Consider the following 26,482-nt stretch of genomic DNA (forward strand, 5'->3'; position numbering starts at 1 on the left):
CACAATAAAAGAGGTGACAATAACATAGACCTTGAGATTAACTGAATGTTTAGAATGGGGAGGGGGGGAAGAAGTATTCAGATATTCTTCTGCAGTTTTGAGGAATAATTATAAGGAGAATGGGTGTGGCATTATTTGAAATAGAATAGGAAGGAATTTATTTTGAGAAGATGTAAAGCTTAGTTTTGCAGATGAGAGAAAAGAGTTCTATTCACTTATTTGTTAGTTCATTTATTCATTTATTCAGTAAACATTTATTGAACCCATAATATAAGCCTGTCCCTGGCTGATAATTTGAGGATTTATAAGATACAGCTCCAAGACTCAAAAAACTCAAGAGTTTGGTAGGGAACACTTGCATGTAAATTGTTAATGAAATGCAATGTAGCAAGTAAAAAAACAGAGGCATACATTGGATTCTGTGGGGTTGTAGAGGAAGACCACATATAGTAGCTTTGAGTGGATGGGCATAGCAGGACTTCCTGGAGGTATTGACACCTGAACTCAGTTTTTTAAAAGTCCATGAGGCTATGATGAATTCTACTTTCGATATGTTAAACTTGAAATGCTCTCTCAGGTAGAAAAGTCGAGCAGGCAGTTAAAAGTGTATGTATGAGGTGTAATGGATAATTAAAGCCATGGCAGTAGATGAAATTCCAAATGGTAAGGGTAAAGAGAGAAAAGGAAACACGTATGAGAAGATAACCTTGGTGAAACAGACCCTTTTATTAATCCTAGCAGAAATATTAAAATGGTATTCATAGTTAAGAAGAGTATGTTGAAAATACTTAACATGATTAGGGCTATTCAATTTGACTTCTGGGACAAGTAATATATATTTAAATAAAAATATCATGGAAAATGGATGTGAAAGTTCATTGTTGGTTGAACTTGGTTCTCTTGAGAAAATCAGAGAAAAAAATCAGCATCATTATATTTATTCCTTTTCTTAGTGTTTTGTTAGTTTAAATCTTTTAAAAAATCTTATTTTCTGTCTCACAGAATGTAAACCGGAGGATACTTAGGTGTCAGACAAGTAAAAAGGAGTTAAGTAGTCTGGATAGAAGAAAATAGGGCAGGCTGAGAACGGTGGTCATTTGAGGAGCGTAAGCGGTCTAAAGAGGATAGATATCACTCAGCACCAGCCTATTGATGCCATGTGGTATTTTGGGCCCGGTGTGCCTAATTCTCTAATTTGTCAATAGATGCCCTAAGTCTCCTGATTTATAAATGGCAACAAATTCAAAAATTTTAAAAATTTAGGGGTTCCGTCAAATTTTAAAGTTTGTCATTTGGATTTGGTCAGATTCTCACCAACTTGTTAACTTTCTTTTATGTCTCCCTGAGAGACTAAATATTGATACATCCAAACAAGAAATTTGATTCCAACAATGCCGTTTATTTATTTATTTACTTTATCAAGGCCAGTTTTTTTGAAATTCCAAAAAATATTCTAATAATGATAGTTTACTATCATGTGGGTCAGAAACATCAAAGTGGTAAAATTTGCAATTTTGATGCAATAGCTCAATGATGGAAGATCTACTTGGTGATACCTGGATGATTTAATGAATAGGTCATTTGGTGACTAGCTCAGTGAGACCAAGAAAGTTTTAGATGCCCTCTGGTATTCTTTTTCTTTACCAGATTCTTCACTTCTTATGAGTATGATTGTTCAGGGAAGTCTTTGTGAAAAGGTGGAATCTGTTGGGTTGCCTTGGTGAGGAATGTACGGAGAGAATCAGTCAGAGAGAAAAATGGATATCATTAGCTTTACAGACATGGGTTTTAAGTGGTACTTTCCCCACATAATTGAATTAGGACAAGGTATACAACTAAGACTAATACTAATAAGAGTATGGAAATTAACTCCTCAGAGCTTAAAATATAATTTTCAGATATTACCTGAACATAGCAATTGCCGGCCTATTAAGCTCTGATACATTGCATGATCATTTCTATAAATGGGTAAATTTTGCATCATTCTTGCCTACGTTAGTTAAAATGTATATTAATAAATCTATAAGTAACCAATTAATAAATAATTAATAACATTAACTTTTCCAAGTACCTTCTTACAATTATCTTGTCAAACTATCTGCACTTATGTAATTCTTTTAAAATTTGCCTTCCTTGTTAAGAATTGCATGTACTTACAGATGTCTGTTGAAGGTGAATCAATAGGATAGTATCAAAAGAGAATAAGAGGAGATGAAGAAGGCAATTGTGCAATAAATTTTTATCTTAATAGTTTACTAATTTCATGAATTTCACTTAGAACTTTTTTTCGGTGACTACTTTATTGATGGTAATTTCTCTAAAAAGTAGCTGTCTGCATATGAAAACTAACATTCAGCAATACCTTCTATGAAGAACAGATATATATGCTTTTGTGCTGGTCAAGAATAAATAAGAAATCAATAGAAAAGCAGGCCATGGAGGTTAAAAATGACTTTAATCACTCAAGATCATCCTTAATGAATGCTCTTTATATACTTTAGGTACAAATCTACAAAATCGTCTTTCAAAGCAATGTTGGAAATTCTCAAAGGCATTAGTGGAATTTGATTTGATTAGTGGAATTTGTATTTGGTTGTGTCATTACTGATTTCACATATACCTGCAATCTTGCCTCTGCATTCCTAAAAGTGTGCTGTTTTTATGTAGTAAAAACACAGATTTGTAATCCAGAGTCTAAATATTCATTCCCCCTCACTCTGCCCCCCCCATCTCCCCACCTATCTTGTTTCACATAGACACTTACTAGTCAAGGTTTTAACTTTTTTTCCTACTCAGGTGATTTCAGTAATATCTCAAGATTTATATAACGTGGACTTTTCTTTTTTATCCTCATATACTGTGGTGCTACCACGCATTTGTTATTTTGAATAGAATTTTCTAAGAACAGCCTCTTGTGGCATCTCTGATATCCCCAAATACGTTCTGGGTTGGGATTCTTGGTAACAGCGAGGTTAACTTCATCTTCCATTTCTTTCTCTCATAATAAATACTGCTCCCACCAGGCAGCTGAATGTTCGTGTCTGACCAGATATATGAGGTAGAATTCCAGAAGAATAATAGAATAAATATAACAATAGTAGTTAAGTTACTAACCCCTCTTGACGGTTTACTCTGTTCTAGGCACTATGCTAAGAGTTTTACATGGAGTCTCATTTTGTCCTTCCGTAAGTCTTTTGCAACAGGTATTATTGCTATTGCCAGTTTACATTTTAGAAAAATGAGACAAAGTTTAAGCAACATGACTGAGGATGCACATCTAACAAGTAGCAAAGCCTGGGATAAAGCCAGAAAGTCAACTTTGGAGCCATTTTCTTAACTGCCATGCTATATTGCCTGTACCTGTAGAATGGGAGTTAAAAAGACAGTATATTCTAAGCAAAAACCAGCGAGACAGCTTTTCCACAATCCATAGCTTGTTCTCAAACTTTGGTAAACCAACTTTTTCTTTTATTAGCATTAGTAACTCACCCTAGTAGTATTATGTGTTCTCACAGAAAATGTTGACAGCTAGTTTGTTAATTGGCAGTACTCTGATTTCAGATAAACTTTATGAACAACAGAATCATCACTGCACAGAGAAACCCAACTCTCCTAGATTCTGTCCTCTTGGCCTTTCAGGCTTTGTCTAAGTGGAGGTTCTATAATGTTGTTTGTGAAATAGTTTACTCTCCTTGGAATTGTCTTCCCTCCCATCCCCTCGCCTTCTGCATGGTTTCTGAGAAGGCAAGCATGTGATCCTACCTTATTTAACAAATACAAGCCGCATTCATAAACTTTTATTTGTTCACAGGTGATCTTGAGCATTTACTAAATGCCAGGCACTATTGTTAAGCACTGGGAATGGGGTTGTAAATAATACAGACAAGGACTCTGTTTTAACAAAAAAAAGATCAGCTGGTCCTATGCTGTGTAGTGACACAGTAATGAATGATGTATGGGTGCCTACTTTTGACTCAGGGGTCAGGGAAGGACTCTCTGAGTATCAAGGAGCCAGACATGGGAATATTAGGGGAACAGGGTTCCAGGAAGAGAGATCAGCTAGTGTGAGAGGCCTAGAGAAGAGGAGCATGGCTGGAGCACAGTGGGCAGGGGGAGAGTTGGATGAGATGAAGTCAGAGCAGTGGCAGGGGTTAGATGCCACAGAGCTTTGTGAACCTGGTCAGGATGCTAGTCTGTAAGTCCAGGCCTGATTTCCATGTATGTAAATGAGATACAAAGAAATAAGGCTTTTCATCTTTTTTTTTAAATGGCAATTTTTACAGGAATTGGTGGTAAAGACTCTGATTGTAGCAGAACCTCATGTCCTGCATGCATATCGAATGTGCAGACCTGGTCAACCTCCAGGAAGTGAAAGTGTCTGCTTCGAAGTCCTGGGATTTGATATTTTGTTGGATAGAAAACTAAAGCCGTGGCTTCTGGAGGTAAGGCGTTTCTTTAAGAAGAGAACTGATCCCTCTTCTTTTTTTTTTTTTTTTTTTTTTTTTGAATTTTATTTACTTTATTTTTTTATACATCAGGTTCTTATTAGTCATCCATTTTATACACATCAGTATATACATGTCAATCCCAATCACCCAGTTCAGCACACCACCATGCCCACCCTCCTTGCGGCTTTCCCCCCTTGGTGTCCATATGTTTGTTTTCTATATCTGTGTCTCAATTTCTGCCCTGCAAACCAGTTAATCTGTACCATTTTTCTAGTTTCCACATATATGCGTTAATATACAATATTTGTTTTTCTCTTTCTGACTTACTTCACTCTGTATGACAGTATCTAGATCCATCCACGTCTCAACAAATGACTCAATTTCGTTCCTTTTTATAGCTGAGTAATATTCCATTGTATATATGTACCACACCTTCTTTATCCATTCGTCTGTTGATGGGCATTTAGGTTGCTTCCATGACCTGGCTATTGTAAATAGTGCTGCAATGAACATTGGGTGCATGTGTCTTTTTGAATTATGGTTTTCTCTGGGTATATGCCCAGTAGTGGGAATGCTGGATCATATGGTAATTCTATTTTTAGTTTTTTAAGGAACCTCCATACTGTTCTCCATAGTGGCTGTATCAATTTACATTCCCACCAACAGTGCAAGAGGGTTCCCTTTTCTCCACACCCTCTCCAGCATTTGTTCTTCGTAGATTTTCTGATGATGCCCATTCTAACTGGTGTGAGGTGATACCTCATTGTAGTTTTGCAATTACATTTCTCTAATAATTAGTGATGTTGACCGGCTTTTCATGTGCCTCTTGGCCATCTGTATGTCTTCTTTGCAGAAATGTCTATTTAGGTCTTCTGCCGTTTTTGGATTGGGTTGTTTGTTTTTTTAATATTGAGCTGCATGAGCTGTTTATATATTTTGGAGATCAATTTCCTTTGTCCATTGATTCGTTTGCAAATATTATCTCCCATTCTGAAGACTGTGTTTTTGTCTTGTTTGTGGTTTCCTTTGCTGTGCAAAAGCTTTGAAGTTTCAGTAGGTCCCGTTTGTTTATTTTTGGTTTCATTTCCATTTCTTTGGGAGGTGGGTCAAAAAAGATCTTGCTGTGATTTATGTCATAGAGTGTTCTGCCTATGTTTTCCTCTAAGAGTTTTACAGTGTCACGTCTTACATTTAGGTCTTTAATCCATTTTGAGTTTATTTTTGTGTATGGTGTTAGGGAGTGTTCTAATTTCATTCTTTTGCATGTAGCTGTCCAGTTTTCCTAGCACCATTTATTGAAGAGACTGTATTTTCTCCATTGTATATCCTTGCCTCTTTTTTCATAGATTAGTTGACCATAGGTGTGTGGGTTTATCTCTGGGCTTTCTGTATTGTTCCATTGATCTATGTTTCTGTTTTTGTGCCAGTACCATATTGTCTTGATTACTATAGCTTTGTAGTATAGTCTGAAGTCAGTGAGTCTCGTTCCTCCAGCTCTGTTTTTTTCCCTCAAGAATGCTTCAGCTATTCGGGGTCTTTTGTGTCTCCATACAAATTTTAAGATTTTTTTGTTCTAGTTCCGTAAAAAATGCCATTGGTAATTTAATAGGGATTGTATTGAATCTGTAGATTGCTTTGGGTAGCATAGTCATTTTCACAATATTGATTCTTCCAATCCAAGAACATGGTATATCTCTCCATCTGTTGGTATCTTCTTTAATTTCTTTTATAAGTGTCCTATAGTTTTCTGCATACAGGTCTTTTGTCTCTCTAGGTAGGTGTATTCCTAGGTATTTTTTTCTTTTTGTTGCATTGGTAAATGGGAGTGTTTCCTTAATTTATTTTTCAGATTTTTTATCATTAGTGTATAGGAATGCAAGAGATTTCTGTGCATTAATTTCCTATCCTGCAACTTTACCCAATTCACTGATTAGCTCTTGTAGCTTTCTGGTGGCATCTTTAGGATTCTCTAGGTATAGTATCATGTCATCTGCAAACAGTGACAGTTTTACTTCTTCTTTTCCAATTTGGATTCCTTTTATTTCTTTTTCTTCTTTGATTGCCGAGGCTAGGACTTCCAAAACTATGTTGAATAATCGTGGTGAGAGTGGACATCCTTGTCTTGTTTCTGATCTTAGAGGAAGTGCTTTCAGTGTTTCACCATTGAGAATGATGTTTGCTGTGGGTCTGTCGTATATGGCCTTTATTATGTTGAGGTAGGTTCCCTCTATGCCCACTTTCTGGAGAGTTTTTATCATAAATGGGTGTTGAATTTTGTCAAGAGCTTTTTCTGCATCTATTAAGATGATCATATTGTTTTTGTTATTCAATTTGTTAATATGGTGTATCACATTGATTGATTTGCATATGTTGAAGACTCCTTGCATCCCTGGGATAAATCCCACTTGATCATGTTGTATGCTCCTTTTAATGTGTTGTTGGATTCTGTTTGCTAGTATTTTGTTGAGGATTTTTGTGTCTATATTCATCAGTGATATTGGTCTGTAATTTTCTTTTTTTGTAGTATCTTTGTCTGGTTTTGGTATCAGGGTGATGGTGGCCTCATAGAATGAGTTTGGGACTGTTCCTCACACTGCAATTTTTTGGAAGAGTTTGAGAAGGATGGGTGTTTGCTCTTCTCTAAATGTTTGATAGAATTCACCTGTGAAGGCATCTGATCCTGGACTTTTCTTTGTTGGAAGATTTTTAATCACAGTTTCAATTTCATTACTTGTGATTGGTCTGTTCATATTTTTTGTTTTTTCCTTGTTCAGTCTTGGAAGTTTATACCTAAGAATTTGTCCATTTCTTCCAGGTTGTCCATTTTACTGGCAAAGAGTTGCTTGTAGTAGTCTCTTAGGATGCTTTGTATTTCTGTGGTGTCTGTTGTAACTTATCCTTTTTCATTTCTGTTTTTATTGATTTGAGTCCTCTCCCTTCTTTTCTTGATGAGTCTGGCTAATGGTTTATCAATTTTGTTTATCTTCTCAAAGAACCAGCTTTTAATTTTACTGATCTTTGCTTTGTTTTCTTTGTTTCTATTTCATTTATTTCTGCTCTCATCTTGATGAGTTCTTTCCTTCTGCTAACTTTGGGTTTTGTTTGTTCTTCTTTCTCTAGTTCCTTTAGGTGTAAGGTTAGGTTGTTTATTTGAAATTTTTCTTGTTTTTTGAGGTAGACTTGTTATAAACTTCCCGCTAGAACTGCTTTTGCAGTTCTAGGTTTTGGATCATCGTGTTTCATTGTCATTTGTCTCTAGGTATTTTTTGATTTCCTATTTGATTTCTTACGTGATCTATTGGTTATTTAGTAACGTATTGTTTAGCCTCCGTGTGTTTGTGTTTTTTACGTTTTTTTTTCCTGTAATTGATTTCTAATCTCATAGCATTGTGGTCAGAAAAGATGCTTGATATGATTTCAATTTTCTTAAATTTACCGAGGCTTGATTTGTGACCCACGATGTGATCTATCCTGGAGAATGTTCCGTGCCCATTTGAGAAGAAAGTGTAATCTCCTGTTGTTAGATGGAATGTCCTATAAATATCAATTAAATGTATCTGGTCTATTGTGTCATTTATAGCTTGTGTTTTCTTATTTACTTTCAGTTTGGATGATCTGTCCATTGTTGTAAGTGAGGTGTTCAAGTTCCCCACTCTTAATGTGTTATGGTCGATTTCCTCTTTTATAGCTGTTAGCAGCTGCCTTATGTATCGAGGTGCTCCTATGTTGGGTGCATATATATTTATAGTTATTATATCTTCTTCTTGGATTGATCCCTTGATCATTATGTAATGTCCTTCCTTGTCTCTTGTAACATTCTTTATTTTAAAGTCTATTTTACCTGATATGATTGTTGCTACTCCAGCTTCCTTTTGATTTCTATTTGCATGGAATATCTTTTTCCATCCCGTCACTTTCAGTCTGTATGTGTCCCTAGGTCTGAAGTGGGTCTCTTGTAGACAGCATATATATGGGTCTTGTTTTTGTAACCATTCAGTGAGCCTGTGTCTTTTGGTTGGAGCATTTAATCCTTTCATGTTTAGGGTAATTATCGATATGTATGTTCCTGTGACCATTTTCTTAATTGTTTTGGGTTTGTTTTTGTAGGTCCTTTTCTTCTCTTGTGTTTCCCACTTAGAGAAGTTCCTTTAGCATTTGTTGTAGAGCTGGTTTGGTGGTTTTGAATTCTCTTAGCTTTTGCTTGTCTGTAAAGCTTTTGATTTCTCCATCGAATACAAATGACATCCTTGCTGGGTAGACTAATCTTGGTTGTAGGTTTTTCCCTTTCATTACTTTAAGTATATCATGCTAATCCCTTCTGGCTTGTAGAGTTTCTGCTTAGAAATCAGCTGTTAACCTTATGGGAGTTTCTTTGTATGTTTTTTGTCATTTCTCCCTTGCTGCTTTCAATAATTTTTCTTTGTTTTTAATTTTGGCCAGTTTGATTTTATGTGTCTCAGCATGTTTCTCCTTTGGTTTATCCTGTATGGGGTTCTCTGTGCTTCCTGGACTTGGGTGGCTATTTCCTTTCCTTTGTTAGGGAAGTTTTTGACTATAATCTCTTCAAATATTTTCTCTGGTCCTTTCTCTCTTTCTTCTCCTTCTGGGACCCCTACAATGTAAATGTTGTTGTGTTTAATGTTGTCCCAGAGGTCTCTTAGGCTGTCTTCATTTCTTTTCATTCTTTTTTCTTTATTCTGTTCCGCAGCAGTGAATTCCACCATTCTGTCTTCCAGGTCACTTATCCATTCTTCTGCCTCAGTTATTCTGCTATTGATTCCTTCTAGTGTATTTTTCACTAAAGTTATTGTATTGTTCATCTTTGTTTGTTTGTTCTTTAATTCTTCTAGATCTTTGTTGAACATTTCTTGCCTCTTTTCTATCTTTGCCTCCATTCTTTTTCCAAGGTTCTAGATCATCTTCACTCTCATTATTCTGAATTCTTTTTCTGGAATGTTGCCTATCTCCACTTTATTTAGTTCTTTTTCTGGGGTTTTATCTTGTTCCTTCATCTGGAACGTAGCTGTCTGCCTTTTCATCTTGTCTGTCTTTCTGTGAATGTGGTTTTTGTTCCACAGGCTGCAGGATTGTAGTTCTTCTTGCTTCTGCTGTCTGCCCTCTGGTTGATGAGGCTATGTAAGAGGCTTGTGCAAGTTTCCTGATGGGAGGGACTGGTGGTGGGTAGAGCTGACTGTTGCTCTGATGGGCAGAGCTCAGCAAAACTTTAATCTGCCTTACTGCTGATGGGTGGGGCTGGGTTCCCTCCCTGTTGGTTTTTTGGCCTGAGGCAATCTAAGACTGCAGCCTACATGGGCTCTTTGGTGGGGCTAGTGGCAGACTCTGGTAGGGCTCATGCCAAGGAGTACTTCCCAACCTTCTGCTGCCAGTGTCCTTGTCCCCACAGTGAACCACAGCCACCACCCACCTCTGCAGGAGACCCTCCAACACTAGCAGGTAGGTCTGGTTCAGTCTCCCCTGGGGTCACTGCTCCTTCTCCTGGGTCCCGATGTGCACACTACTTTGTGTGTGCCCTCCAAGAGTGGAGTCTCTGTTTCCCCCAGTCCTGTCGAAGTCCTGCAATCAAGTGCTGCTAGTCATCAAAGTCTGATTCTCTAGGAATTCCTCCTCCCATTGGTGGATCCGCAGGTTGGGCAGCGTGAGGTGGGGTCAGAACCTTCACTCCAGTGGGTGGACTTCTGTGGTATAAGTGTTCGCCAGTCTGTGAGTCACCCACCAGCAGTCATGGGATTTGATTTTACTGCGATTGCGCTCCTCCTGCCATCTCATTGTGGCTTCTCCTTTGTCTTTGGATGTGGGCTATCTTTTTTGGTGAGTTGCAGTGTCTTCCTGTTGATGATTGTCCAGCAGCTAGTAGTGATTCTGGTGTTCTCGCAAGAGGGAGTGAGAGCACATCCTTCTACTCTGCCATCTTGGTTCAGGGCCCCCGTGATCCCTATTCTTATGTACTAAAACAAATGTTTTTTACATGTGTACTTGGCACAGTTGTTTCATTAACTGAGCAGAAAGAAGCCTGAATAGAGTATGTGGGAGGAAGAGAATGAGCATTCAGGGAATAGAACAGTTCCGATAGTGGGTCAGTCTATTTAATCTTACTTTTCCCATATTAGCACTGGGTGAATTTCTAGGTTAGGTATTTTGCATATACGCATGGATCTGCTTTTACTGATTTGTTGTCTACTCTTTCCACTATTTTCTCAGCCTCACAGCTCTACCACTTCATGACTTCTGGTTGTTGTCTCTCCTCTTCGTGCAGGACTGCAGCTCCCTGCCTTCAGTGTGTCTCCCCTTCAAACTCTCTAGGAGGAGAGAGGCTCCAATTAGTTCATTAGTCAGTAGTTAATACTTACCCCACATGACATGAATTCTCCTTTAAGGCCATATTACATGCCTGGGGCTCCCCTCATGTCTAGCCTGTCAACTGTGTCTTTGGGTTTGCTGCCAGACCCTGGTTTGGTCAGAGTCGTCATTATTTTTCTTCCATTATAAAAGATCATTTGGAAAATATAGAATAATATAAAGGCAAAATAAAAATAATGTCTAAGATTTTTGTACCTTTTCAGTCATGTTTGTATTTATATTGTATACAGAAGAAACCTTAGATGTCACACAGTACCACATCCAGCAATTCCCCTAAGTTCACTGATCATAGAGTATGTGGCTCTGATCATCGAGCTCCATGGTCATAGATCACATGGCCACAGAATACTGTGTTTAGGAAACTTTGTCAAGAAAATAACACCTACCTAAACAGTGTTTACTAGATTAGTTACATTTTAAGGAAAGTATTACTATAGAAGATATCACCAACAATTACCTGTCACTGTAAGCTGGTTATCTCTTTTTTTGTTAATGATTTAGAAGTTAGAAGTTACATCTGTAATATCAAGGTTTGCAAAAGCAAATTGAATGAGTGATAGGTGAGATCAAGACACTCAAAATATATTTTTAGGAAAGAACACTTTTCCAGTTTGAGGGCTACTGGTTTCATTTGTGTGTGTGTTGAATCTACTATGAGCAAATAATGTGTATTATATTTACAATCAAATACAGTTCTGTCAGGTATTCAAATTTTGCTCCTGCCTGGGTCCTAGAAATATGATAAATGTGAAGAATTTTGATTATCATTTTGCTTCCTCTGTTCCTTGGATATGAAAGCACTTGACTGGACTATGGCCCTTCACCTAAGGCCTAACATTTTCTTCCTTTATTTTTGCTGTTTTCCTCTTCTTACTTTCCTTTCCTGTTTTTACCTGTATTTTTTTTTCTGCCCCTGTTGCTTGTCTTTTATCCTTGATGGAGTGGGAAAGAACTGAAGGCAGTAAGCATGAAGTAGAACTGAAAGCATAGCAAGGAATAATGATTTTATAGATATTTTATTTACCTGTTTTTAAAAGCACTTGCCTAACTGGAGCTTACCATTAAGCTTGGTAGATCAGAATTGACTAAATCGTTCTGTATTTTTTAAAGGCTCAGAAATACTATTGTTTACATTCATGTTTCTTTATACTTTATTTTCTCCATCATTTCCAGATCAATAAGAACCATTAAAAAACTCCACAATAACTTTTCATTTTCTATTCATTCTTTCATCATTTTCAGATCAATCATAACCATTTAAAAACGCCGCAATAACCAACAGCTGTGGGTAATGAACATTTATTATATCAAAACAGTTTAAAGAATCTTATTTAGATCTTCCTTTGTATTTTCTCCCAGCTGCAATCGTAGTACTTCTAATATACATTGGTAAAAACCTTTTGGCGCCATCAAGTGGAATTAGGTAGAGAGTGCCTCTGAACATGTTAACTTTTAGTTAACTGGAATAATTGCAGGCAATGATTCGTAGTGGCAAATTGCAGAAATTTTCAATCATAGAAAACATTTTCAGGGAAAAACATGGAAATTGAGTGGAGTATAAATATAATGCTAGTATTTTAAGTATCCTTGAATTAATTTCAACAAATCATTGGGCCAGATGGTGGAGATAGAAGAAAAATAAGGTTGTCCTGGTCTAGTGGGGACTCAGATATGTGTTTATGCTAGTATTTACAAGTATAAGTAGGGAATAAGGAGCCAGCACAAACAGAGGGATTAATCTCTCTGTGTACGTATGTATATTTGCGAGTTAAAAAAATGTCTTTGCAGAAGAGGGAACACCTGAGAAGAGTATTTAAGGTGGTAGAAAGTGGGGTAGGGGCTGGGGCTGGGAGAAGTTACTGGTCAGAGGAAACAGCATTAATTTAGGAGCACAGAATCTATTATGGAAACTTTTATGTGTGCATGAAATGATTGTGCTTATCTTGATAATAAAACTGTGATTTGGATGGTTAATAAATAGTATTTATTAATTTAATTTGCTTTCTAATAATTTTCCTTTTTGTACGCATTTACAAGCTGCTGAGCTTTAAGACTCTAACACTTGTGGGTTTTGTTTGTTTTACAGTTGGGTTAGTAAATGAGAACCAAAGAAGCCATCCACGTTATAGAATAGAACTTGGGCTGGATGGAACCCTAATTTTCAGCATTTCTTCTGTCAGCCATTTGTGATTTTTCTTTTATTTTTTTCTTTACCTTTCTCATAAAACTTAAAGAAAAAATCCAAAATGTTAATTGAATTAAGTTTTTCTACCTTTCCATGCTTTAGTTTATTTGATGTGTAGGTACATTTCTTGATAGACCAATTTCTCTTGCATGAGAGTAGAGTGAAGAATCTGAAATAGAAAAGAGAGAGGGTCTGAGATTATGTTGTACCGAGACTGTCTACCATCCTGGAGGAGGGATATGCTTGGCAGAATTCCAGACTGCAGTTTTAGAATGAAGCACTGAGGAATTCTATAAAGATAGATAACATTTCAGTAAACCACTTAATCATCAGTTCAAAAATTTTTTTTTTTTTAAAATAATCCTGTTACATGTAGTAGCAGAACTATCTTTGTTTTGCAAATTCCAGAGATTTGAATCAGTATTGAATGGTTGAAACTTTTTTCATATAAAAATATTACTTTACCCTTTCTCTGCACTTGTAAGAGGAAATACTTGGAGCTTTGAAGTAGTAGATTAATAAACTTCCTTTTTCAAATTTACCTGGAATAAATGGATGTTCTTGCAATTACCAAGCTATTCTCTTCCCCTTGAGACCACATCACACAGACAAGAATATGTTCATCACCTTCTATATCAGAAATCAGCAAAGGCATAATATAATAAGGCATTTCTCTATTGGAAAAAAATACAGTTTGCCATAATTCTATACAAGGAATACCAGGTAACTATCAAAATGACGACATGAAAGATTTTCACAATACATTATTAAGAGAAAACCTTGGATTATAAAGTAGTATATTTAGTATAGAGATATATTGGAAGGCAAATGAATATTATAAAATGTATACATAGCAAATATCTGGAGCACCATTTATCAAATGGTTAACAAGACACAACGTAGTGGAATTGCAGGTGATCTTTCTGTTGTTTGTTTGGCTTCTGTTTCTAATTTTTCTGCAGTGATCTTGTGCCACATTTATAATTAGAGGCATTTGTATTCCTGGATGATTTCTTAAGTGTAATGTGGCATTTCCTTCAGCTGCCAGTTGTAAAATGCGTGTTGTCAGTTATCTTGTCTTTTGTGGTGATGGTTTTGTATAAGATGACCCTCCTCTATGAGGAGTAGCATGCATGTTTTTTGAGATAGCCTGTGGAGTTAGTTGGTGGTCATGAAGCAAAGCTGTAGTTTTGAACTCAGCAGTGATGTCACCAACTGAGTTAATTGAGTAAGTACTTTTCTTAAACATCTGCTATCCCAATTACATTTTCATAACAACAACAACAACAACAACAATAAAACCCAACAACAACAAAGACAAAAACAAATACTCCAGCTCTTGAAGTGGTAATATATTGTATACTAGATTTCAGGGTATATGTAGTTACTTCTTATTTTTCTTCTTAGTGAAATCCTAGAAATGATGTGGGAAAGAAGAACAACCACAAATGTCTCAGTTATTCCCATGACTCCTTAAACAGTTAGAAAAGCTCATAGAGGTTAGTTTGCAGCTACCTTTAATGGTATCCTCTGAGTAATTTCAATGAAATGAAATGAAAATTGATGAATTATTGTCTGACCCAGGAAGAAAGAAATACAATTTATTTTTCAGGCAACAATAGACATATTCATCCACAAGATCTGAAAGCAGTGAAAAGAGGGCACTGATAATTTCAATATGGGAAATACATACATGAATATAATTATTACTATATTGGTACTATCCCTATTATTTTTTGTTCCATTTTTATTATTGTTATTGTTATTACTGGTCCTCCAACCTTTTTGTCTGGATGAGTCACTTTAACTTCTTAAAGTTAAGACCTAGAGTTCATGGAGTAATAGATTGGAGAGAGTGGAGAGGAGGGAGAGGGCAGATATGCTGACTGAAAATCTGAAGCTAGGGCAGCAGGAGGAAGGGGCAGTGATGACAGTCAATTCCTTGCAACACCTTGACTTAAGATGTTGGGGAAGGGAGGAGTGGCAATGGTGACTGGGCCATCTACCATATAGTGCTTTGAGATTTATTGTAGAGTCCTACTGGTTGGAGATCCCACATTAAATTAACAAATTTGTACTGCATATTGATTGACCTACCAACATTTGTTTACTTATTGTTTTCTTTGTAAATTTCAGATCAATCGAGCTCCAAGCTTTGGAACTGATCAGAAAATAGACTATGATGTAAAAAGGGGAGTGCTGCTAAATGCACTGAAGCTACTAAATATCAGGTAAAGTGTTTCCTCCATCTTCTGGAATTTTTTTCACCATATTTGGCATAGAACAATCATTTGTAAGTGGAATTGTCTTGTAATTTTAGTATTTTGTATTGTGAATTTCTTGATTCCATTCTTCAAACCCATTTAGTTTTCTTCTTTTTAAATATCTTTTCCTCTTCTCCTGAGCTCAGCTTCTGCTTCTCCCCATATTATTTGAACCTACAGTAAATATGCTTAAACTGCATTGTTGGTATAATACAGACTATAGGGTGGAATTGGAGAATACCTTAGGAAACCTTCTGGACTGTTTTCCTCACCTCACAAGAAAACACTAAAGCACAAAGGTCACTCAGGGAGTTAAAAAACCTCAAAAATGCATTTCCGACCTTTCTGTCCAAAGGTCTTTCCACTGTATCATGCTGCCTGGGTAAACAGAGAAGAAAAGAGAAGCAGTTAAGTGAGAGTTAACCTTCCCATTGAACAGCATTAACAGGATTTCCTTCTTTTTTAAGGCTGAATAATATTCCATCATATATATACCACATTTTTTATCCATTCATCCATTGCAGAACATTCAGGTTGTTTCCATGTCTTGGCTGTTGTGCATAATGCTGCAGTGAACATGGGAATGTGGGTATCTTTAGATCATATACCTGCAGGGTATCTGTTGAATCCTGGTTCAACAGGATCAGTCAAATCCTGATTTCAACTTCTTTAAATATATACCCAGAACTGGGATTGCTGGATCAATAGAATATTATTAGTTTGGTTGAAGCATACATAATCATGAATATCAAATGTTTGAAATCTTATTATGTGGTAAGCTTTGGCTCATTATGAAAAAATTTGTTAGACGTTTAACTGAACTGCTTAATGAGGTAGTGAGTTGTCTGCTATTGTAAGTGTTCAAATAGCATTTAGGATCACATCTTGGGTCACAAATCAAGCCTCAGTAAATTTAAGAAAATTGAAATCATATCAAGCATCTTTCCTGATCACAATATATGATATTAGAAATGAATTACAGGGAAAAAACAGTAAAAAACACAAACACATGGAGGCTAAACAATACGTTACTAAATAACCAAGAGATCACGTAAGAAATCAAATAGGAAATGAAAAAATACCTAGAGACAAATGACAATGAAAATACAATGATCCAAAACCTATGGGATGCAGCAAAAGCAGTTCTAAGAGTGAAATTTATAGCTATACAAGCCTACCTTAAGAAATAAGAAAAATCTCAAGTAAACAATCTAACCTTACACCTAAAAGAACTAGAGAAAGAAGAACAAACAAAACCCAAAGTTAGCAGAAGGAAAGAAATCATAAAGACCAGAGCAGAAATAAATGAAAAAGGAACAAAGAAAACAATAGCAAGGATCAATAAAACTAAAATCTGGTTCTTTGAGAAGATAAACAAAACTGATAAACCATTAGCCAGACTCATGAAGAAAAAGAAGGAGAGGACTCAAATCAATAAAATTAGAAATGAAAAAGAAGAAGTTACACCAGACACTGCAGAAATACAAAGCATCCTAAGAGACTACTACAAGCAACTCTTTGCCAATAAAATGGACAACCTGGAAGAAATGGACAAGTTCTTAGAAAGGTATAACCTTCCAAGGCTGAACCAGGAAGAAACAGAAAATATGAACAAACCAATCACAAACACTGAAATTGAAACTGTGATTAAAAATCTTCCAACAAAGAAAAGTCCAGGACCAGATGGCTTCACAGGTGAATTCTACCAAACATTTAGAGAAGAGCTAAAACCCATCCTTCTCGAACTCTTCCAAAAAATTGCGGAGGAAGGAACACTCCCGAACTCATTCTTTGAGTCCACCGTCACCCTGGTACCAAAACCAAAGATACTACAAAAAAAGAAAATTACAGACCAATATCACTGATGAATTTAGATGCAAAAATCCTCAACAAAATACTAGCAAACAGAATCCAACAACACATTAAAAGGATCATGCACCATGAACAAGTGAGATTTATCCCAAGGATGCAAGGATTCTTCAATATATGCAAATCAATCAATGTGATACACCGTATTAACAAATTGAAGAATAAAATCCATATGATCATCTCAATAGATGCAGAAAAAGCTCTTGATAAAATTCAACACCCATTTATGATAAAAACTCTCCAGAAGGTGGGCTTAGAGGGAACCTACCTCAACATAATAAAGGCCATATATGACAGACCCACAGCAAACATCGTTCTCAATAGTGAAACACTGAAAGCATTTCCTCTAAGATCAGGAAAAAGACAAGGATGTCCACTCTCACCACTATTATTCAACATAGTTTTGGAAGTCCTAGCCACGGCAATCAGAGAAGAAAAAGAAATAAAAGGAATCCAAATTGGAAAAGAAGAAGTAAAACTGTCACTGTTGGCAGATGACATGACACTATACATAGAGAATCCTAAAGATGCCACCAGAAAGCTACAAGAGCTAATCAGTGAATTGGGTAAAGTTGCAGGATAGGAAATTAATGCACAGAAATCTCTTGCATTCCTATACACTAATGATGAAAAATTTGAAAGATAAATTATGGAAACACTCCCATTTACCATTGCAACAAAAGGAATAAAATACCTAGGAATAAATCTCCCTAGGGAGACAAAAGACCTGTATGCAGAACACTATAAGACACTGATGAAAGAAATTAAAGATGATACCAATAGATGGAGAGATATACCATGTTCTTGGATTGGAAGAATCAATATTGTGAAAATGACTATACTACCCAAAGCAATATACAGATTCAATGCAATCCCTATCAAATTACCACTGGCAGTTTTTACGGAACTAGAACAAAGCCTCTTAAAATTTGTATGGAGACACAAAAGACCCCAAATAGCCAAAGCAGTCTTGAAGGAAAAAAAACAGAGCAGGAGGAATCAGACTCCCTGACTTCAGACTATACTACAAAGCTATAGTAATCAAGACAATATGGTACTGGCACAAAAACAGAAACATAGATCAATGGAACAAGATAGAAAGCCCAGAGATAAACCCACGCACCTGTGGTCAACTAATCTATGACAAAAGAGGCAAAGATATACAATGGAGAAAAGACAGTCTCTTCAATAAGTGGTGCTGGGAAAACTGGACAGCTACATGTAAAAGAATGTAATTAGAACACTCCCTAACAGCATACACAAAAATAAACTCAGAATGGATTAGAGACCTAAATGTAAGACACTATAAAACCCTTAGAGGAAAACATTGGAAGAACCCTCTTTTTTTTTTTTTTTTTTCTTGCGTTATGTGGGCCTCTCACTGTTGTGGCCTCTCCCATTTGCGGAGCACAGGCTCCGGACGCGCAGGCTCAGCGGCCATGGCTCACGGGCCCAGCCGCTCCGCGGCACGTGGGATCTTCCCAGACCGGGGCACGAACCCGTGTCCCCTGCATCTCTTAGAGGAAAACATAGGAAGAACACTCTTTGACATAAATCACAGCAAGATCTGTTTTGATCCACCTCCTAGAGTAATGGAAATAAAAACAAAAATAAACAAATGGGACCTAATGAAACTTCAAAGCTTTTGCACAGCAAAGGAAACCATAAACAAGATGAAAGACAACCCTCAGAATGGGAGAAAATATTTGCAAACGAAGCAACAGACAAAGGATTAATCTCCAAAGCATATAAACAGCTCATGCAGTTTAATATTAAAGAAACAAACAACCCAATCCAAAAATGGGCAGAAGACCTAAATAGACATTTCTGGAAAGAAGACATACAGATTGCCAAGAAGCACATGAAAAGCTGGTCAACATCACTAATTATTAGAGAAATGCAAATCAAAACTACAATGAGGTATCACCTCACACCAGTTAGAATGGGCATCCTCAGAAAATCTACAAACAACAAATGCTGGAGAGGGTGTGGAGAAAAGGGAACCCTCTTGCACTGTTGGTGGGGATGTAAATTGATACAGCCACTATGGAGAACAGTATGGAGGTTTCTTAAAAACCTAAACATAGAATTACCATATGATCCAGCAACCCCATTACTGGGCACATACCCAGAGAAAACCATGATTAAAAAAGACACATGCACCCCAGTGTTTATTGCAGCACTATTTACAATAACCAGGTCATGGAAGCAACCTAAATGCCCATCGACAGACGAATGGATAAAGAAGGTGTGGTACATATATACAATGGAGTATTACTCAGCCATAAAGGGAATGAAATTGAGTCTTTTTGAGACGTGGATGCATCGAAAGACTGTCATACAGAGTGAAGTAAGTCAGAAAGAAAAAAACAAATACCGTATATTAACGCATGTATGTGGAACCTAGAAAAATGGTACAGATGAACCAGTTTGTAGGGCAGAAGTTGAGACACAGATGTAGAGAACAAATGTAAAACTGCGGTGGGGTGGGGATGGTGGTGTGCTGAATTGTGCGATTGGGATTGATATGTATACACTGATGTATATAAAATTGATGACTAATAATAACCTGCAGTATAAAAAAACCAACCAACCAAACAAAAAGAAACAACTAATACTAAACTTTCTTTGGGTTATTTATATGGAAATATGTTAATATAAATGTTTCATACATTACATGAAATTTCTAAAAATCTTATACGTTCTGGTATAATGTTATAAGTCATAATTCTAGTTATTACTTTAAAATGTATATCTCAGAAATAACTAAATTTCCTTGTCAACTGCATTATTATGAACTTTCATCAAATCTTTAACTGTGGTCATTTTTAAGTCTTTTGTCATTTACAGACAGTTCAGGGTGTATTCTGATGCTTTTGCAAAAATGTTCTTATAAAAGTGTTTCATCTTCAAGGAATTCATGGAAAAGACTGACAAGTACAGGTTTCTGGTAACTAACTATACTGCTGAACTGAATGAATAAGCATTTTCAGAACTCTAATGGAAAACTGATGAATTCATAAAAGTGCTAACAAAAGATCAAGAAAAAAAAAAAGTACATGGGACTGAGTGAACTGATGAGGATGATTATAATTTTTGTGACTTTCTGTTTGAATAAAAAAAAATCCCTCAAGGACTCAGAGGCAAAAAATATACAAATGAATTCTCACTGCAAAGTAAAGGAGCTGTTACAGTGGAGGATTACTGGACTGAATGTCAATATTGTGACATAGTATGAGTGTGTTTCATGTTTTGCAATTGCAATCATTGTTGCTTTCGTTGTGGTCGTCCATTTACAATGCTTGGTGTCAGTTTATTTATCTCTTGTAAAAATAAAATACAGTGTGTGTGTGCGAAAAAAAACAAAAAACAAATAGCATTTAAGGTATTAGATTAAAGGACCTCTGAGGTCATTTAAGCTCAGGAATTTTATGATCTCAATTGGTTCTAATTGTCATTTCAAGAACTCTGAAAGAGTTGTGGGATACTTCCAAGCAATTTATTATTTGAAATGTTTTCCGGCATTTAGCAGATGCCTGATTGAGAAGTAGATTTATGTGGAAGGCATTATTAAAAAAAGATTGACGTATAAACTTGTTCAGAAATTTTCATATGGCCCCTTCTTTTGTATGATCAAAGAATGATTTGCCTAAATTCTACTGATATTTCAGTTATTCTAAAGGAAATGAATAGAAAGGAAAGAATTGTAGAATGGGAAAATTTTATTTAGCTTATACAAGTGTTTCAAGTATTTTAGATTATTTAAGCAATATGCCTATACATTTTTTGGCATATATATTGTTTAAGTAGTTCTGACAAATGTATGACTTCCGCTTAATTTCTTAGACTCCTTTTCAAGTTTAGGGACTTCTCATTTCTCTCCTGGACTATTTTATTGGTTTCCTTCCTTCCTTCAGCACTAACCTTCACCCCGTTTTGCAGTGTCCACTCTGTTGCTCTGCAGATCATTTAACAAGTGTTTATTGAGTGCTCGCTACTATAGGGGTAGATGCTGGGAGTTCAAAGTCTCAGTTTCTGGCTTGGATGACTTATTTGATAGTATGCCATTTATTTAGATAGAGCTTTAAGGCAAGAAACAGGCTTAGAAGTGATGGGGGAAGGTAGAAATGAGAGATAATTCAGTTTTAAACATGTTGATTTTGAAGTGCTTTGAGACACCCAGGCAGAATTGTTACGTGGGAGATTTGATATACAGGGATCCAGGGGATAGAGACATCTATGTGATTGAAATCTGTGTATAGATTGCTGTTGAATCCAGTGGATGAGAACATACGGTTGGAGTGTATATATTGAGAAGTAAAGTGGGGTAAGGGCAGAGCCTGAGTGATGTCAACATTTAAAGAGATATTTATAAACTCTAATATTCTGCTCAGATTGTTTCCACACTATCAGATAAAGTTTAAACGTTGCCTACAAAGTGTTTTTGATCTTTAGACACAAGACTTTTTTTGATCTGGCCCTTGCATATCTCTCCAATCTGATCATTTTTTGTTCTCTCTTTTCCCTGACTTAGAATTAATTTTTCTAAGAACTCTCATGCGATGCTGTTTCACATGTTCATGGTTTTGTGTGTATTCTTATTTAAATTTTCTCTTAGCTTTGTTCCTCTGGTGAATGTTGATTCATTTTTAAAAATCGTGGTAAAATATACTTAAACTTTATTGTAACCATTTTAAGTGTGCAATTCAGTGGCAATAAGTACATTCACATTATTATGCAACCATTACCACCATCCTTCTCTGGACCTTTCTTCATTGTGCAAAACTGAAATTCTGTACCCATTAAACAACTCCCCATTTACCCCTGCCACCAGCCCCTGGCAACCACCATTCCACTTTCTATCTTTATGAATTTGCCTAGGTACCTCATATAAGTAGAATCATACAGTATTTGCTCTTTTGTGACTGCCTTATTTAACTTAGCATAATGTCTTCAGGGTTCATCCATGTTGTACCATGTGTCAGAATTTCCTTCCCTTTTAAGGCCAAATAATATTCCATTGCATGCATATACTACATTTTTGTCAACTCATCCTTAAATACCTAGCACAGGCCTGACTTCCTATTTGAAGCTTTTGCTGAGGCAAAGTGGTTTACTTCCTCCCTTGTGCCATCACCCTACTTACTATCACTTTTTAAATAACATCCATTGTACTCTGTGTATTTATTCACATGCCATTGTTGACACTTGAGGGCAATGTCTCTGTCTATTCATCTTTGTATTCCCAGGGCCATATCTAGAACTAGCGTATAGTGAGTACTAAGCAAAATTTAGGTTGGAAGACAAGGGTAGGGGAAGGACATTTCATTCCAAGGTAACTCCTTGTGGTAAGATAAGGAAGTGAGGCAAACACAGGATGTTCATAGAACTTCCAGGGATTCCATATTACAGGAGCTTGAGTGTGCGAAGCCAGCTGATTGGAAAGAGAAATCCCTTGTATGGAATCACAGGGTAATGAGTAGTGGAAAGAGCTCCAGATACTGTAAACAAAACTCCTTAGGCCAGTGTGTGGATACAGCTGAATGGGAAAATGCTGATTACAATGCTAAGTGAATGGAGATCCTTTGGTCTCTGCTTAAATTTTTATTGTGGACTAAGAGTCATTAGTGCTGATTTATACCTATATTTATAGGAATCCAAACACAGTTTTTAGAATGGCAGTATTTCTCAAGGCCAGAATATGGGAGCAGTTGTCTAGAGAAAATGTCTGGGTGTGATTGGCTTTTCTTTGTTTCTCAGTGTGTCCAAAGGAACTTCTTTGTGAGCTTATTTCTGTTACTCATGTTTATAGGTATATGCTTGAGCTGTGTGTGTGTCAGTGTCCTTGTCTGTGAGTGCCATGTTTGCTGTGAAGGTTCATATAGCTCTATGTTCATTTCTTCCACAGCATTCTCATAATATTCTCAATCCTTTTTTTTTTTTTTTTATTCTCCCTTCCTCTTTTCTGTCATTTCATTTTTCCTTCCTCTCTTACATTTTTTTCTTACCAACTGTTTGGTCTTTGTTCTTCTCTATTCTTCTTTTCATTTCTATTCCCCTTTTCTCTCCTCTCCTTCCTTTAAATTGTATGGTAAATAGAAATGATTGTTCTACATAAAATGTAATATCAAAAAAATTAAAAGTTAAGAACTACCTAAACCACATTTCCCCTTTCCCTAAACAAAGGAAAATCAGCCAGATTTAGTATTTACCATTGGAAAAATGATATTCTCAATCATCCAGTCACAAAAATCAGAAATCTTGTTGCCATCTCAAGTTCAGCCCTTTTTGTTACTCCTCAGATCTAACTAATAATAATAATTAATCACCAAAGTCATTCATTCTTCCTCTAAAATAACCCTTCGAATCTTTCCTTATTTTCTAATCTGACTGCTGCTTCCCTGGTCCAGGCTGTCATATTTTATATTTGCTAATGAAATAGCATTCCATTTGTTTTAATTTGTTCGGGCTGCTATAACAAAATACCATAGACTTAATAGGTTATAAAAAACAGAGATTTATTTCTCATGGTTCTGTAGGCTGGTGGTCCAAGATTAGGGTGCCAGCATGGTTGAGTGAGGCCTGCTTCTGGGTCACATACTTCTTATTGTATCATCACATGGCAGAAGGGTTTAGGGAGCTCTCCGGAGTCTCTTTTATAAGGACACTAATCCCTTTCAAGGGGGTTCCACCCTCATGGCCTAATCACCTCCCAGAGGCCCCACGTAATAATATCATCACCTTTGGGAGTTAAGATTTCAACATATGGGTTTTGTGGGGCGGGGGCCACAAACATTCAGACAATAGACTATCTTAACAGCCTGCTTCTTTTCTCATCCACTTCTAAGCCACTGTACATATTGCCAAGGGATACTCTTTTATTTTTATTTACTTATTTTTATACAGCAGGTTCTTATTAGTTATCAGTTTTACACATATTAGTGTATATATGTCAATCCCAATCGCCCAGTTCATCCCACTACCACCCATCCCCACTTTCCCCACTTGGTGTCCATATGTTTGTTCTCTCTCTACATCTGTGTCTTTATTTCTGCCTTGCAAACTGGTTCATCTGTACTATTTTTCTACATTCCACATATATGTGTTAATATACGATATTTGTTTTTCTCTTTCTGACTTAGACAGTCTCTAGGTCCATCCACATCTCTACAAATGGCCCAATTTCATTCCTTTTTATGGCTGAGTAATATTCCATTGTATAAATGTACCACATCTTCTTTATCCATTCGTCTGTCAGTGGGCATTTAAGTTGCTTCCATGACCTGGCTATTGTAAATAGTGCTGCAATGAACATTGTGATATATGACTCTTTTTGAATTATGGGTTCCTCTGGGTATATGCCCAGTAGTGGGGTTGCTGGGTCATATGGTAATTCTATTTTTAGTTTTTTAAGGAACCTCCATACTGTTCTCCATAGTGGCTGTATCAATTTACATTCCCACCAACAGTGCAACAGGGTTCCCTTTTCTCCACACCCTCTCCAGCATTTGTTGTTTATAGATTTTCTGATAATGCCCATTCTAACTGGTGTGAAGTGATACCTCATTGTAGTTTTGCAATTACATTTCTCTAATAATTAGTGATGTTGAGCAGCTTTTCATGTGCCTCTTGGCCATCTGTATGTGTTCTCTGCAGAAATGTCTATTTAGGTCTTCTGCCCATTTTTGGATTGGGTTGTTTGTTTTTTTAATACTGAGCTGCATGAGCTGTTTATATATTTTGCAGATTAATCCTTTGTCCGTTGATTCATTTGCAAATATTTTCTCTCATTCTGAAGGTTGTCTTTTTGTCTTGTTTATGGTTTCCTTTGCTGTGCAAAAGCTTTTAAGTTTCATTAGGTCCCATTTGTTTAGTTTTGGTTTTATTTCCATTTCTTTAGGAGGTGGGTCAAAAAGGATCTTCCTGTGATTTATGTCATAGTGTTCTGCCTATGTTTGCCTCTAAGAGTTTTGTAGTGTCACGTCTTACATTTAGGTCTTTAATCCATTTTGAGTTTATTTTTGTGTATGGTTTTAGGGAGTGTTCTGATATCATTCTTTTACATGTAGCTGTCCGGTTTTTGCAGCACGATTTATTGAAGAGACTGTATTTTCTCCTTTGTATATCCTTGCCTCCTTTGTCATAGATTAGTTGACCATAGGTGCGTCGGTTTATCTCTGGGCTTTCTATCCTGTTCTGTTGATCTATATTTCTGTTTTTGTGTCAGTACCATATTGTCTTGATTACTGTAGTTTTGTAGTATAGTCTGAAGTCAGGGAGTCTGATTCCTCCGTTCTGTTTTTTTCCCTCAAGGTTGCTTTGGCTCTTCAGGGTCTGTTGCATCTCCATACAAATTTTAAGACATTTTTGTTATAGTTCTGTAAAAAGTGCCATGGGTAATTTGATAGGGATTGTATTGAATCTGTAGATTGCTTTGGGTAGCATAGTCAGTTTCACAATAATGATTCTTCCAATCCAACAATATGGCCATTATAATGTTGAGGTAGGTTCCCTCTATACCCACTTTCTGGAGTGTTTTTATCATAAATGGGTGTTGAATTTTGTCAAAAGCTTTTTCTGCATCTGTTGAGATTATCATAGAGTTTTTATTCTTCAGTTTGTTAATATGGTGTATCACATTGATTGATTTGCATATATTGAAGAATCCTTGCGTCCCTGGGATAAATCCCACTTGCTTATGGTATATGATCCTTTTAATGTGTTGTTGGATTCTTATTGCTAGTATTTTGTTGAGGATTTTTGCATCTATTTTCATCAGTGATATTGGTCTGTAATTTTTTTTTTTTTTTGTAGTAACTTTGTCTGGTTTTTGTATCAGGGTGATGGTGGCCTCATAGAATGAGTTTGGGAGTGTTCCTTCCTCTGCAGTTTTTTGGAAGAGTTTGAGAAGGATGGGTGTCAGCTCTTCTCTAAATGTTTGGTAGAATTCACCTGTGAAGCCATCTGGTCCTGGACTTTTCTTTGTTGGAAGATTTTTAATCACAGTTTCAATTTCAGTGCTTTTGATTGGTCTGTTCATATTTTCTATTTCTTCCTGGTTCATTTTCGAAGGTTGTGCTTTTCTAAGAATTTGTCCATTTCTTCCAGGTTGTCCATTTTATTGGTGAAGAATTGCTTGTAGTAGTCTCTTATGATGCTTTGTATTTCCGTGGTCTGTTGTAACTTCTCTTTTTTCACTTCTAATCTTATTGATTTGAGTCCTCTCACTCTTTTTCTTGATAAGTCTGGCTAAAGGTTTATCAATTTGTTTATCTTCTCAAAGAACCAGATTTTAGTTTTATTGACCTTTGCTATTGTTTTCTTTGTTCCTATTTCGT

The 26,482-nt window shown here is 36.4% G+C and overlaps 1 protein-coding gene across 1 annotated transcript in view; it reads left to right on the forward strand.

Moving 5' to 3' along the window:
* The window catches only part of TTLL7 (tubulin tyrosine ligase like 7), a 115,407-nt gene that overhangs the window by 39,712 nt on the left and 49,213 nt on the right, over positions 1-26,482 (forward strand). Inside the window, exons 8-9 of the mRNA XM_007449047.1 lie at positions 4,284-4,442; positions 15,148-15,242. Of these exons, the coding sequence (XP_007449109.1) occupies positions 4,284-4,442; positions 15,148-15,242 (254 nt within the window). The remainder of the gene's footprint in view (positions 1-4,283; positions 4,443-15,147; positions 15,243-26,482) is intronic.

This window comes from Lipotes vexillifer, unplaced genomic scaffold (assembly GCF_000442215.2).
Source record: "Lipotes vexillifer unplaced genomic scaffold, Lipotes_vexillifer_v1.1 scaffold186, whole genome shotgun sequence".
NCBI classification, from domain to species: domain Eukaryota; kingdom Metazoa; phylum Chordata; class Mammalia; order Artiodactyla; family Lipotidae; genus Lipotes; species Lipotes vexillifer.